The sequence below is a fragment of the Brienomyrus brachyistius genome, chromosome 2 (assembly GCF_023856365.1).
Source record: "Brienomyrus brachyistius isolate T26 chromosome 2, BBRACH_0.4, whole genome shotgun sequence".
Classification (NCBI taxonomy): domain Eukaryota; kingdom Metazoa; phylum Chordata; class Actinopteri; order Osteoglossiformes; family Mormyridae; genus Brienomyrus; species Brienomyrus brachyistius.
This window is the reverse complement of record NC_064534.1, coordinates 27,644,431-27,659,609: the sequence shown is the minus strand read 5'-3', so window position 1 is coordinate 27,659,609 and position 15,179 is coordinate 27,644,431. Positions and strand designations below refer to the sequence as shown.

The 15,179-nt window shown below is 52.7% G+C and overlaps 1 protein-coding gene across 4 annotated transcripts in view; it reads left to right on the top strand.

Moving 5' to 3' along the window:
- Positions 1–15,179, top strand: part of ptch1 (patched 1) — a 49,372-nt gene that overhangs the window by 18,077 nt on the left and 16,116 nt on the right. For all 4 annotated transcript variants that reach the window (XM_048999802.1, XM_048999792.1, XM_048999811.1 and 1 more), the window contains 12 exons: positions 2,043–2,112; positions 2,198–2,289; positions 3,204–3,402; positions 3,847–3,968; positions 4,562–4,709; positions 5,830–5,961; positions 6,195–6,350; positions 6,486–6,584; positions 7,832–7,957; positions 12,537–12,655; positions 13,340–13,802; positions 14,801–15,110. In XM_048999802.1, coding sequence (XP_048855759.1) covers positions 2,043–2,112; positions 2,198–2,289; positions 3,204–3,402; positions 3,847–3,968; positions 4,562–4,709; positions 5,830–5,961; positions 6,195–6,350; positions 6,486–6,584; positions 7,832–7,957; positions 12,537–12,655; positions 13,340–13,802; positions 14,801–15,110 — 2,036 coding nt within the window. The remainder of the gene's footprint in view (positions 1–2,042; positions 2,113–2,197; positions 2,290–3,203; positions 3,403–3,846; positions 3,969–4,561; positions 4,710–5,829; positions 5,962–6,194; positions 6,351–6,485; positions 6,585–7,831; positions 7,958–12,536; positions 12,656–13,339; positions 13,803–14,800; positions 15,111–15,179) is intronic.

Here is a 15,179-nt window from a genome sequence, read left to right as displayed (position 1 = left end):
CATGTGTGATAGGTAAGGCACCGCTAGCACTCTGATATCAGGGCCAGCAGAGTGCGCGTTTGCATGTGTGATAGGTAAGGCACCGCTAGCACTCTGATATCAGGGCCAGCAGCGTGCGCGTTTGCATGTGTGATAGGTAAGGCACCGCTAGTGCTCTGATATCAGGGCCAGCAGAGTGCGCGTTTGCATGTGTGATAGGTAAGGCACCGCTAGCACTCCGCCATAAGGGCCAGCAGAGTGCGCGTTTGCATGTGTGATAGGTAAGGCACCGCTAGCACTCTGATATCAGGGCCAGCAGAGTGCGCGTTTGCATGTGTGATAGGTAAGGCACCGCTAGTGCTCTGATATCAGGGCCAGCAGAGTGCGCGTTTGCATGTGTGATAGGTAAGGCACCGCTAGCACTCCGCCATAAGGGCCAGCAGAGTGCGCGTTTGCATGTGTGATAGGTAAGGCACCGCTAGCACTCTGATATCAGGGCCAGCAGAGTGCGCGTTTGCATGTGTGATAGGTAAGGCACCGCTAGTGCTCTGATATCAGGGCCAGCAGAGTGCGCGTTTGCATGTGTGATAGGTAAGGCACCGCTAGCACTCTGATATCAGGGCCAGCAGAGTGCGCGTTTGCATGTGTGATAGGTAAGGCACCGCTAGCACTCTGATATCAGGGCCAGCAGAGTGCGCGTTTGCATGTGTGATAGGTAAGGCACCGCTAGTGCTCTGATATCAGGGCCAGCAGAGTGCGCGTTTGCATGTGTGATAGGTAAGGCACCGCTAGCACTCTGATATCAGGGCCAGCAGAGTGCGCGTTTGCATGTGTGATAGGTAAGGCACCGCTAGTGCTCCGCCATCAGGGCCAGCAGAGTGCGTGTTTGCATGTGTGATAGGTAAGGCACCGCTAGTGCTCTGATATCAGGGCCAGCAGAGTGCGCGTTTGCATGTGTGATAGGTAAGGCACCGCTAGCGCTCTGATATCAGGGCCAGCAGAGTGCGCGTTTGCATGTGTGATAGGTAAGGCACCGCTAGTGCTCTGATATCAGGGCCAGCAGAGTGCGCGTTTGCATGTGTGATAGGTAAGGCACCGCTAGCACTCCGCCATAAGGGCCAGCAGAGTGCGCGTTTGCATGTGTGATAGGTAAGGCACCGCTAGCACTCTGATATCAGGGCCAGCAGAGTGCGCGTTTGCATGTGTGATAGGTAAGGCACCGCTAGTGCTCTGATATCAGGGCCAGCAGAGTGCGCGTTTGCATGTGTGATAGGTAAGGCACCGCTTGCACTCTGATATCAGGGCCAGCAGCGTGCGCGTTTGCATGTGTGATAGGTAAGGCACCGCTAGTGCTCTGATATCAGGGCCAGCAGAGTGCGCGTTTGCATGTGTGATAGGTAAGGCACCGCTAGCACTCTGATATCAGGGCCAGCAGCGTGCGCGTTTGCATGTGTGATAGGTAAGGCACCGCTAGTGCTCTGATATCAGGGCCAGCAGAGTGCGCGTTTGCATGTGTGATAGGTAAGGCACCGCTAGCACTCCGCCATAAGGGCCAGCAGAGTGCGCGTTTGCATGTGTGATAGGTAAGGCACCGCTAGCACTCTGATATCAGGGCCAGCAGAGTGCGCGTTTGCATGTGTGATAGGTAAGGCACCGCTAGTGCTCTGATATCAGGGCCAGCAGAGTGCGCGTTTGCATGTGTGATAGGTAAGGCACCGCTAGCACTCCGCCATAAGGGCCAGCAGAGTGCGCGTTTGCATGTGTGATAGGTAAGGCACCGCTAGTGCTCTGATATCAGGGCCAGCAGAGTGCGCGTTTGCATGTGTGATAGGTAAGGCACCGCTAGCACTCTGATATCAGGGCCAGCAGAGTGCGCGTTTGCATGTGTGATAGGTTAGGCACCGCTAGTGCTCTGATATCAGGGCCAGCAGAGTGCGCGTTTGCATGTGTGATAGGTAAGGCACCGCTAGCACTCCGCCATTACACTTACGGTCATTCAATGTCTGTGTGCTGTGAAGAGTGATGGTACTTTGTGTCACAAAATTTAACTTTTCTGCTTCCAGACAATGGAAATTGGAAGATCTATGCTACAAATCAGGAGAACTTATTACTGAAGCAAATTTTATGGATCAGGTAAGAAACAGGAATTCTGTTTTTAATCTCTAAAGCAATGCATGAAAATGTTTTTTTTTTTATGATTTTCTTCCTGCCTCTTTAGATCATAGAAAAATTATATCCCTGTTTAATTATCACACCATTGGATTGCTTCTGGGAAGGTGCCAAGCTACAATCAGGAACAGTCTACCTCCCGTAAGTAGTGTTGTCATTTAAAGGTCCTTGGAAAGTTTGTTATGCTTGAGAAATGGCTGCCTGCTTCCGCTTCTCGTTGTATGTACTTTTGTCACTGCTTGGGCTTCATAAATGTGCCAATGAGGTTAGCAGCGGTACTCGCTTTGTTCCCATGATGCTTCTGCGCTTTTTACTGACTGGTCTCTGCTGCCAGTTTTGTGGAATTCGCTTTGTAGTCTACAGCTGCTTTTCAGCATGGCGCCTCGATGTCATTCAGACATGCCTGTTTGTGTTAAGCCCTCCTCCCTGGACTTCATCCCAATGCTAATGTGGGGAATCTCACATAGCGCAGAGCATCCTATTCCCAGACTGTGTGTTTGGATATTGGTGCATCCTGAGTGGGAGCCTGAGGATAATGACCAGAGACTGCTTAAGCACATTGTGTCAATGGGATCATGGAGAGAGGTGTCCAGAAGCGCCTTTCGGGGGTGGGGTGGGGGGGGGGGGGGCACAGCCAAGGGGCACGGGGGACATTGAAATAAAACAGGAGGAAGTTCAGAATGAGGTGGGGAAGGTGGGGAAATCTGTAGAATACCACCAGTACCAAAATGTCTTTAGTGTGAACAGTGGTCAGTTATTTTCATTGTTGTCATTTTGCAACGGTTATTATGACTCTGCTTCCAATATTAAATAATTATAATTACATCTTATTCAGTGAGTTTTCCATAAAAATGTTGAAAAGCATGTACCTTAAATGTTATGCTAGCAGACTGTACTCTGCTGATGATGACTGGGACGTAATGTTTGGCTAGATAAATCTGAACTTGATTTGACTTGGCCTGTGTTTCATTAACCCACTTGTCTCTGTAGCTTTGGAATGAAAAGAGTTTGCTGTTGTGTTCAGACAGACGTTTCTGCGTGTGTTCCCTCCTCAGTGGCAAGCCTCCAATGCAGTGGACGAACTTTGACCCCATGGCGTTCTTGGAGGAGCTGAGGGAGGTAAACTATTCGGTGGACAGCTGGGAGGAGATGCTGGTGAAGGCCGATGTTCGTCGCGGCTACATGGACCGGCCATGCTTGAACCCCGAGGACCCGGATTGTCCAGCCACGGCACCCAACAAGAACATCATGTGGGTGAGTATGCTGTCTGAGACCCAGAGTGGTGTTTCGGCACCACCGGGGAGGGTATTCCTGGACGGCTGGTCATGTGACACCTTGGATTTAATTTTGGCTGCCTTTTGAGCCTGTGTCTATCATCACCTGGTGTTACATTAAGAACCTGTTGCTACATTGATTTGGGTCCTTGCCTCAGAAATTAAGGCTTATTAAGCCATGATTTTGAAAGGGTTTCGTTTTACTTTTGGAGTACTTTGCTTTGTATGAAGAGACTATTTAGGCCCTTATTGAACCTTATTGATTAGCGTGCTGCAGTGTTCTCTCAAAAGATTATTCATATCAGGTTGATGAGTAAATTCTTAGTAATTTGCATGAGATCTTCACCTTTTTTACAAACGAAGTTCCTGAAGAACCTTATCAGACTCCCCCCCCCATTTCCCTCATACCCATCTTGTTTCCTAGCCTCAGAACATCGCCCATGTTCTCAGCGGTGGCTGTCATGGTCTCTCTAGGAAGTATATGCACTGGCAAGAGGAACTTATCGTAGGCGGGGTGTCCAAGAACGACAGCGGGAAGCTTCTGAGGTGAGGGCTGGCGGGAGAACAGAGGCGGGAGCCCCACAGCACCCCCGCCGTCGCCGTTTATGGCCGCGCAAATGCGTTTCGCGGATGTGCGCGTCTGTAGGGCTTCCAGCTGCTACATTAGCGCATTCCTGAGCGGCATGTTGGCCCTGTGAGGTGGCCTCAGCCCGGACTGCATGGCAGCCTCTTTGAACAAAAAAAGTCCAAACAAATAAGTCACTTGGCGTTTTGGGTGGAGTCATCGTGTGGTGGTGGGGAGCGTAGTGACCTATAGTGAGATGCATGATTATTGGATGATTCTCCGGAAAGAAAATTAGAGCTTTCCCCAACCCTTGATGCATGTAAGATCTGCCCTATTTCCAAACTCCTGTTCTCAGGCATAAGCTCATTTTATGCTTGTTACCATTATTTGAGCTTTGTCGTTACTGCCATCGAGGATGAGGGATGTTGTAGGCCGTAGCTTCATGCTCCTTGGTCTTCTGCACGCTTGAGTTTATTCGTCCCGTTTATTGATTACTCATCTCTGTTGCGAGGTGCTCTACCGTTATTTTTAAACGTAATGGTGTCTGTCTTGCCCCGCCCCCGGACTGGTCCAGTGCTCAGGCCCTACAGACCATGTTCCAGCTGATGACCCCCAAGCAGATGTATGACCATCTGAAGGGCTACGACGTGATCTCCCACATCAACTGGAATGAGGACAAGGCTGCCGCCATCCTGGAGGCCTGGCAGAGGAAGTACTCGGAGGTGCGTCCGCTGGCCCCGTCCTCCCCGACCAGCAGTTTTGATCAGAGTTACTCTTCCATAATGAAACCTCAGCTGCCATTTTCTACTGCTCGCCTTGTGTGTACGCGCTTCTGAGAGGTTTTACTGAAACATGGTCTGAGATCAGTTACCCAGAGGTGGCCACGCCCTCCATGTCTGCTGCCATCGCGGATGAGGAACGGTTTTGAAAATGGGGATCGGATGGGGAGGGGATGAAACGGATCCCCTTCCATCTGTGCAAGAGAGTATAGGCCCAAAGTCTGGGGCCCACCCACCTCCTCACATGTGTCGTGTGGGTCCAGGCCGAGCCCCAAACCAGAGTGATGGCTGAAAACGCCTCGGAGCCCAGCCGTCTGGAATGCATTAGACGACTGGCGGATCGCTCTCCCAGCTGCGGTCCCATTGGTGGTTGTCTATGTGACATCATCTGGTCTATGTTTTCCAGGGGGCGACCTTTGCTTGCTGCAGCAAGAACTCTCATGTACTGGGAGTTCGGGGTTGATTTCTTGGGGGGGGGGACATAATGCCCTCCTGGTTTGGGGTGCCAATATAGGAAGAGAGAGAACCTTCCGCACATAAAAAAAAAAATAAAATGTGATCCCTGTAAACACGAGAAGATTGGCAGCGGTTCACAAACCTTGCTGCTACACTGGCTTTATTTATTTATTACTTCATCTTTCTCCACTCAAACTCCACGCCCCCCCGCCGGCTCCCCCACGAAGCGGCCGGACACAGCTGCTTGCGTCTTGCGAGCGGTGCGGGGCCCCGGCTGAATCCGCGGTAGCGCCCAAGCCAGCGCCCTCCTTCTTCGCGGCTGTACATCACTGTTTGCTTTGGAATCCGGGAGGAAACTATCCTGCTTTCCCAAGATTTAAACTGTTAAATCGAAACTGTGTTTGACTTGCTGTTAAAAGCAGCGTGGGGCTTGTGAAGGTGAACCTAACTTCATCCTGAGGTGGACTTACTTAGGTCTTATGCATTTTTTATGATGTTACAAGGCTTTTTGCCCGTCTGAAATAAGGTCTTGTGCACATCTTCATTTAAAAAAAAAAATTATTATTCGGTCTAGTTTTCCGATTAACGTCTCGCATCCTTCCCGTAGGCCGTCCAGCAGAGCGTGTCAGTCAACTCTTCTCAGAAGGTGCTCTCCTTCACGACTACTACGTTGGAGGACATCCTGAAGTCCTTCTCCGACGTCAGTGTTATCCGCGTGGCCAGCGGTTACCTGCTCATGGTGCGTTGGCGCTTTCCCCGGTCCACGGTCAGCAGGCCGTGCGCGTTGATAGTGCATTAAGTGCAAAGTATGCACGCTTGCATGTTGCTAATTGGGACAGAAAGGCCCTTGCATTGTCACGCTTTGGGGGGGGGGGGGGGGGAGGTGTTGTGCAAAGCCTAATGATGATGAGTCTGCAGAGTAGTGCCCGGTCTCCTGTTTATTCTCCCTGTCCCTCCCTACCTGAATTGCAGCTTGCCTACGCCTGCCTGACCATGCTCCGCTGGGACTGCGCCAAGTCGCAGGGGGCCGTGGGCCTGGCGGGGGTCCTGCTGGTGGCGCTGTCCGTCGCCGCAGGGCTGGGCCTCTGCTCCCTCATCGGCATCTCCTTCAATGCCGCCACAACTCAGGTATAACCAGCTGCTTAGTTGCCCTGCCGCAGTGGCTAGTGGCTTTCTATCGGCACTAATGTATTTCTGTGGCGATGATGATGATGATGATGAAGATACTGTATATTTAGGCATTTTTTCTGTTCCCGATTTGAGGTTTTGCCCTTCCTCGCCCTGGGAGTTGGTGTCGACGACATCTTCCTCTTGGCTCACGCCTTCAGTGAAACGGGTCAGAACAAGAGGATCCCATTCGAGGTGAGGCAGGATCTCTCGATCTCCAGACGCCCCCCCCCCCCCCAGCACCCCTGAGAGAAAGGCTTTCCGAACCGATTGCGCAGATAAAGACCCGTGTGCGGCCTGAAAGCAGACACGCGATGCGTAGCGCTCCGGACGGGCTGCCACCCGCTGCTGCTGCTGCTCTTGTTGTTTTAATTTCTGGAGACTCGCCAGCGGGGCGTGAGATCGTGTCGGGCGGCTTCTCTAAATGCAACCAGCTAGGCACTCTTATCTTATCTGGGGGTGAGGAAATCTCATTCATGGGGAGGAATGTGCAGGAGCTTGTCTGTGCGTGTGAAAGACCCCTAAAACCCACGGTACAGGCGGGCCAACAAACGAAGAACCCTGGACAATGTGTTGGATCCCCCAGGGAGGCTGAGGAAATGCTCCCTTCTGCGTCTCCCACTGAGATGGCAGTTTAGGAGGGTGGGCCATGTGTGCGACACCTTCGGTCCCCCGAATCCGGTCATTGCTGGGAAGGGGGGGGGGTGGCGGCATGTGTTTGCCTGCTTTTTGTTTTGTGTTTATCAACACCGGCACTCTCTGAAAACCGAGGAGTGTGTGGATTTCTAACCCCCCCCCCACCCACCCACTCCATCCCCGTTGTCACCCTTCGTCTGCCCAAAATACAAAGTAAACAGGTCCCCCTCCCCCCACACCGCGTGTGGTCTGACGTGATCGCCTGTATGTGCGTGCAGGCGAGAGATCGGCTGTATTGTGTGTGATCCAGTTGTTAAGCTTCTCCCTTCTCAGAACATAAACCATCATTCATTTCAATCAGCAGCTGGGCTCAGTTTGAAAAATGTAAGGAAAGGTTTTTTTTAACACACACCTGGTTCGTTACCTCTGTTTATGACTTATCTTGATTATTTATGACATATGTTGCACTGTATTTTTTCTCCCCTAAATTCTGCTCCCCCCCCCACCTTTCCATTGTAATCTGATTATCATTCCCCTGAAGATGTGGGAGGGAGGGTGTTAATTTGCTCCCATTACAGGGGTTAGTGTGCATTTGTAAATGATCTGACTCTTCTCTGACTGAATGGGATGTGTGGCGGAAGGTTCAGTGCCAGACAGAGAAGGAAAATACTTATAAACTGGCGGTTAAAAGCGAGAAACATCCATGTCTGATTGCTGATGCTCTGAAACGACACCATAATGTCCAACTGAACACCTTTCCTGAGTTTTCTTCTCACCTTGTCCATGTGTCGCCCCCTCTTCCACAGGACCGCACGGGGGAGTGCCTGAAGCGGACCGGGGCCAGCGTCGCCCTCACCTCCATCAGCAACGTCACCGCCTTCTTCATGGCTGCCCTGATCCCCATTCCGGCCCTCAGGGCCTTCTCCCTGCAGGTCTCTGCTGCCTTTCCACATCCTCCTTTGCCTCCTCATGTTTTTATAGGGTTTTTTTTTTTATTATTATTTTGCCCCCCCCCCCCCGGCCCGCCCCCCCCCGGGGTTAAATTGATCTCATTTATCAAGACAAACCTGATCCCGGGTGTCATGGCCTCCTCTGAACCTGATTAGCGCGGCAGTTTGTGTTGCTCCAGATTGCCAGGCCCCTCCAGGTAACCCTATCTGCTGGAGCAGAGGGGGTTGTGGGTTGCTGGGTGGGAGGTAGCGAGGGGGGAGCCCCCAGACGCAGGGTTATGGGTCAGGGTCATCCTAGCGTGTCCTGCATCTGCAGTTCATTTACGGTGCCGAGTGGACCAAGCCGGGCCCTTTCGGTGCAATTAGGCCACCTGGGGTTCGGCTCGACGCGAGCGGGATGAGGCTTGAAGTGTGACAAGGAGCAGTATCCCCCCCCCCAGGCACGCAGAACGAGAATGTGTCCCTGACACCTGCACACCTCACCTGTAAGCTGTGTGGGAGGGTCAGGAAGAATTCATGGTGCTTCCTGTGGATTATCCCAGTGCATTGTGGGAAGGTTTCATCAGTGTTCAATAGAACCAGTACAAGTCTAGGAAGGGGTTTTTAATAGGGGCTCTGTGATCTTTTTCATAACCGTGTCACACACAGGCAGTCCTGTCTGTGGTACTGCAGTGGCTGGTTTGTGTTTTCATAGAATTAGATCAATTTGGTATCTCTGGTATGATGGATGGATGGATGTGCTGTTTGCATCTGTGTGTTTCTATTTGTGTATGTGTGTATATATATATATATATATATATATATATATATATATATATATATAATATATATATGTATAATATATATATATAATATATATATGTGTGTGTGTTTGGGGGGGGGGGTCATGTGTACATTTTACATTGTGGGGATCTAATGTCCCCTCAATGTGATAAAATTCTCTTATTTTGATGTTGTGGAGGCCAATCTTTTAGTCCCAACTAGGGAAAAAATCTTTGATTGCAATCAAAAAACTGAAAAATGCCTTAAATTCTGTTTGGTTCGGGCTGGTAGGGGTAAGGTTGCCTTAGTTTTGCCCATAGGCATGAATAGAGAGTCCCTGCAAAGATATGAATACATGGACTGTGTGTCTGTGTCTCTGTGTGTGTGTCTGTGTCTCTGTGTGTCTGTGTCTGTGTCTCTGTGTGTCTGTGTCTGTGTCTGTGTCTCTGTGTGTGGGTTATTTTCTTAAGGCAACCTGGCCTAAGTCTGCAGCTGCCGGTTCGGAGGTGTGGAGGACAGCACCATCTCCTCTTTCATGTGATGAGTCGGAGGTTGTGTGCTCGGACCCTGCATGATTTACAGCCAGGCCCAGCCCTGACCTTGCAGATAAAGCGTGCGGCTCTGGCCAAAACTGTGCGCTCTTGCCGCCGTTCTCTGCCGAGGTTGTTTCCACAGCTGTGCAGCCCGGCTGAGCCAGGAAATTTACATATTTATTTGCCCATGCAGCAGGGTAGCTCCTGCTGGTGCCCTGGTGCCTTTCTGTTCGGGCTTCACCGGGGCGCGTGCCGAGTGATTGGGGTACAGCTGCCTACCCGCAGCTGAAGGAAGAACAGCGAAGCTTCTCGTAATGGCGTCTCCTAATGAAGCCACATAGAGGACGCTTCCATTCGTTTATTATTCTTTCCATCGTTAGAACAGGAGGCCGACTCGTGAAACCCATTCACATGTGCTCCCACTCTCTGATCCAGCCTCACACCCGCTTTTTTTGGGTGGGGGTTCATTTTCCCATGCCAGTCGAATGTATGGTTTGGGTCACACCCTCTCTGTGGTCGAGCGCGTTCCGGCCTTGGCCCGGGGTTCAATCCTGCCCCAAACTGGTTCCTCAGTGGCAGGAGGTGCATGGAAAAGATGACTGCGGCCCACAGGCAGAACGGCAAGGCCTGGCAGAGCAGGCATGTGCATATCATGCGGTCTGGAAGCAAAGGGATCACCGCCACCTGGGGTCAGTGTGCCCGCTGGGCGTCTGAAATGCGTCGCGGCCCGGTTCACCCTAGCAGGCGACGTGCACACTTGCAGCAGAGCGTGCCCACATACGTGCAGGGCCGCTCAGACTCCGACGTCACGCATACATGCGTGTGTGAGTTGACCCTTTTTTTCTTTATGACAGTGTCTGTTTCTTCCTTCCTGCCTGGTCTGGGCAGATTCAGTAATGTTGAGGGTCATGGGGGGTGAAGATGGACTGATGTCTGCGTCTCCCACAAGCTGAAGGACATCCATGAACTTCAGTCATTTTTTTTTTGATTGTCCCTGTCTTCTGAGAAACAGTCACGGTGTGAGAGCTTGTCGTCCTTGAGGAGCATGCGTGCATCTGTGTGTTTGTTTGTGTTTGTGTGTTTGCCCTGCCTGTGGGGGGTGCTGTGTGAGTATGTGTGTGCCTGCTTGGTCTGTGTGTGTGTGTGTGTGTGTGTGTGTGTGTGTGTATGCATGCATGTTTGCCCGGCGTGTATGTGTGTGTGTGTGTGTGTGTGTGTGTGTGTGTTCTATGTTTTCTTTCCCCCTCTCTGCTCACACTGAGGCAGCTTTCATGTCCCCCGTGCTGCCCGCCTCCTGCTCCTCTGCGGGCAGCGCAGACCAGGGAAGGAAAACATTCCAGCAGGGAATTACCGGGGCTCAGTGCAGGGATTAAAGCAGGACGCACTGTGCCAGTCCCAACAGAGCTCGCCTCTGAAGAGAACCCGCGCATAGCTGTGGTCTCCCCTCTCCTCCCGAGCCGCTCTCTCTCTCCCTCCCTCTCTCTCCCTCGCCCCCCACCCCCCAGCCCCTTACCCTCCGGGCCGACACAGCATGTCAGCGCGTCCCTGAGTGTCGCGTGCGTTTCTGTGGATTTCCGTGCACGCAGTGGGAGGGGGGAGGGGCTGGGGGGGGGGTGTCACATGGCGTGGAGCTGCACAAATGCTGAACACCACTGGGAGGGGAGGAGGGAGAGTGTAGATGAGGGGCGGGGGGGGGTGGGGTTACTCTGAGCTGGCAGTGCTAAGGGGGGTGGGTGCTCCCTGACAAGCCTCAACGCTTGCTCATCACCTCCAGCCCCTGCCGCCCTCCCTACTCTCTGGGTGGTCTGGCAGCTGAGCAGGATACAGATTGTACCTTGGGCAGGGCCCCAGCCAGCCCCCCCACACCCCCACACATGCTGCTTTCTTCTGTTTCCTCTCTGCTCTCTCTCTCTCTCTCTCTCTCTCTCCTTGTTTTCTTTCCTGCTTCGCTCTCCACTCTCTCTTGCTTCACACTCCCTCTTTATTTTCATATTTGTTGCCCTTTCTCTCTCTCTCTGCTCCTGTTCCTCCTCTTTCTGCTCCTCTTTTGTATTCCCCCCCATCCCTGCACTCTCTTCCCCATTCTCCCTCTGACTGCCCTCCCCCAGCCCCTGAAGCTCAGCACTTTCACTGGTTTTTTTCTCCCCTTGTGTTCTACCTCCCAGCATGACTGCAGAAGCCACCCCAAACCCCAAATCCCAGTGTCAATGCTTGGATCCGCTTTGTTATTTAGGAGCTCCTTTTCCTGCCCGTGTGGGGGGGGGGAAGCTGTGTGATCCCCCTCCCAGGCCTGTCCCGGCTGGCTCCCTTCTTCCTGGGGGGGTTGTTACGGACTCCCAGTGTCAGCAGTGTTGTGGCAGCCCCCAGTGGTGGAAGCTGGTGGCCGCCCTTGTCTCCTGTAAGTGGGTGTGGGGTTGGACACAGCTCATAAAAACAGGTAATGGGCCCTTGTATGATGAGCCGCCCTTGGAGGAACACCCCCTCAGGACACCAGCTCAAACAAGCTGCCTGCATGGTGGATATTAAGCATTTTAATGCCCCCCAGCATGGTGGCTTGTCTGCCCCAGCGGCTTGTAAGGAGAATGAGGGCTTCGGGGCCACATTGAGACTGAGGACCAGTTTGCTGAGGACACTTCAGCTGTTACCAAAATGGCCATTAGCAGCACTTATTGCTGCCGGAACTTTCCGCTGTTTTCCGATGTCCTTCCCTATGAAGTTGGCCTCATCCTTCATGCCTGTCTTGCAGTAAAGCTGCTGTGACTTTCGAGATGTTTTCTTGCATAAATATTTAATATTTGTGTTGCCTGGGCGAATGCACTTGTGTGCAGAAAATGCGATGGTAGTCATCCGCCTGCACCTCCCCCTGCCATCCCTCGTGTGGCGTCCCTTGAGCCCCCGCCTTTTCTGCAGCTCCTAGCCGGGTGCTCCGGAATCCCGGCACCAATAGCAAGGGGCTCAAGCGACAGAGCGTCTGTCCATCTCTGTCAAGCATGATCCTCCGCATCCGTGAGCGTGTTCAGTGTTTTTTTTGGGATTTCCATAGCGATGCAAAAGGCCCGGTGTTGTCGCTGAAGTACATCTCATCTCACCAGTGCATATGCTGTGCTGTTTAAATGTTTGCGTGTGTCTGCGCTGTGTAATTCCTCAGCTATTAAAGTGTGAGGATTTTATTGAGCTGGGCCAGAGTGAGCCTGAAACTCCTCCCCACTCATTAAAGCCCCTCCCCCTTTCATTAAAGGCCCTCCCCTGTGTTTCTTCTCACTCAGGCGGCGGTGGTGGTCGTCTTCAATTTCGCCATGGTGCTGCTTATCTTCCCCGCCATCCTCAGCATGGACCTGTACCGGCGTGAGGAACGTCGCTTCGACATCTTCTGCTGCTTCGTCAGGTAAACGGGCTGCCTCTGCCGCCTCCTGCTCCCGGCTCCGTGTCCCCCATATAGGAACAGGAAAGATGGGGAGCGGGGAGTGGGGGGTTCACCCTCTGGTCTGCTCCAGGCACATATTTCCTCCACGCAGTCATCGCATCGTCATTTGAAGCAAATTAAACTTAATGCCCAAACTTTCCTCTCCATCATCACGCTGTTTTTTTTTTTGTCAGTACTAACCCTCTAAGCAGCATGTTCGAAGGGTTTTCTTTGTGTTCTCTTCCCATCCCCCCATGGTGCCCTAATTTGAGCTCACCGCTGATGAGGTGATTTTCCTCACGCTTGATACACACACACACACACACCACACACACACACACACCAGGGTTGGGGCCATTCCGGAATGCATTCATCAATTCCAATCCAAATCAGGAAATGTAACTGGAGTTGGAATTAAATTTGAATTTCAGGGAGATTTTAATTCTAATTCTTTTCCCCGTGTTTTTTTTTTTCCAATCCCAACTCCAGTTCCATTTCCTGATTTGGATTGGAACTGATGAATGCATTCCGGAATGCAACCCTGACACACACACATGCACACCACCATCCTCCCAGACACAAATAAAGGTTTTATATGTGTTGTTTTTAGCTTGCATCCATGGCGAGCAGGATCATGTAATGTTGCTCATCTACCTCTCCCCCCAGCCCATGTGCCAATCGTGTGATCCAGATGGAGCCACAGGCATACCTGGATGGCATGGAGGCGGGCCGCTACAGCCCACCGCCATCCTACAGCAGCCATGGCTTTGCGCAACAAACGCACATCACCATGCAGTCGACGGTGCAGCTGCGCACACAGTACGACCCGCGCACGCACGCCTTCTACACCACGGCGGAGCCTTGCTCTGAGATCTCCGTACAACCCATCAACAACAACAACAATAACGGTAGCAGTCAGAGAGGCCAGGCCGGCCCTGGCTACACCCCCCAGACCCCTGGCGAGGCTGCTGGCTTCCAGAGTCCTGAGAGCACCAGCTCCATGCGGGACCTCCTCTCCCGGTCGGCCGAGCCCGTCCTGCGCTGTGTGGAGCCCCCCTGCTCCCGCTGGACCTTTGCTTCCTTCGCCGAGAAGCATTATGCTCCCTTCCTGCTTCAGCCCACCACCAAGGTAAGCTTTTCCCTGCCTTTTCCTCATTGCCCTGCCTTTTCATATCTGCTGCACCCTATAATCTCTGCCCCGCCCCTTTCCTATTGTCCCGCCCCTTCCGCATTGCTCCGCCCTTTCCTCATTGTCCTGCCTTTTCATATCTCCTGCACCTTATAATCTCTGCCCCGCCCCTTTCCTATTGTCCCGCCCCTTCTGCATTGCTCCGCCCTTTCCTCATTGTCCTGCCTTTTCATATCTGCTGCACCTTATAATCTCTGCCCCGCCCCTTTCCTATTGTCCCGCCCCTTCCGCATTGCTCCGCCCTTTCCTCATTGTCCTGCCTTTTCCTATCTGCTGCACCTTATAATCTCTGCCCCGCCCCTTTCCTATTGTCCCGCCCCTTCCGCATTGCTCCGCCCTTTCCTCATTGTCCTGCCTTTTCATATCTGCTGCACCCTATAATCTCTGCCCCGCCCCTTTCCTATTGTCCCGCCCCTTCCGCATTGCTCCGCCCTTTCCTCATTATCCTGCCTTTTCATATCTGCTGCACCCTATAATCTCTGCCCCGCCCCTTTCCTATTGTCCCGCCCCTTCCGCATTGCTCCGCCCTTTCCTCATTGCCCTGCCTTTTCATATCTGCTGCACCTTATAATCTCTGCCCCGCCCCTTTCCTATTGTCCCGCCCCTTCCCCTGGTTGGGAGTTTCCAGTCGTGCCATTGGCCGAGAGCTGCAGTAGCAGAGCTTTTTGATAGAATTCCATTGGGTGCAGATGTCACGGACTTCAGAATGCTGCCGGAGGACAAGCTCTTAAGAAGCCAGTCCTGGGGGATCGGTCGCCCTGCTGAGTGACCTTTTAAATTCTCAGGAAACAAATGAAATTTGCTGTGTTATTCAGTGCAGCAGGGTCTGTACAGGTTTAGACTGGTGGCCAGTTTGTAGATTTCTATCTCGTGTGTAGGAGCAGGATGCTTGTGTTGTCCTGACCCGTCTGTGCTGTCCTCCCTCCCGCCAATCTCAGGTGGTGGTCATTGTGCTGTTCCTGGGCCTGCTGGTCGTCAGCCTGTATGGCACTACGAGGGTCCGCGATGGCCTGGAGCTCACCGACATTGTGCCACGGGAGACCCGCGAGTACGACTTCATCGGCGCACAGTTCAAATACTTCTCCTTCTACAACATGTACGTGGTAACGCAGGGCGCCGACTATGCGCGTGGCCAGGCCCTGCTCTACGAGCTGCACCAGCGCTTTGGCGCCGTCAAGTACGTGCTGCGGACGGACGACGGCCAGCTGCCTCGCATGTGGCTACACTACTTCCGGGACTGGCTGCAAGGTAAGAGCTTTTTGAATTGGTGAGTGGCAGGGGTGGCACTCTAGCGACCAATCAGCTGTCAGGTGGGGC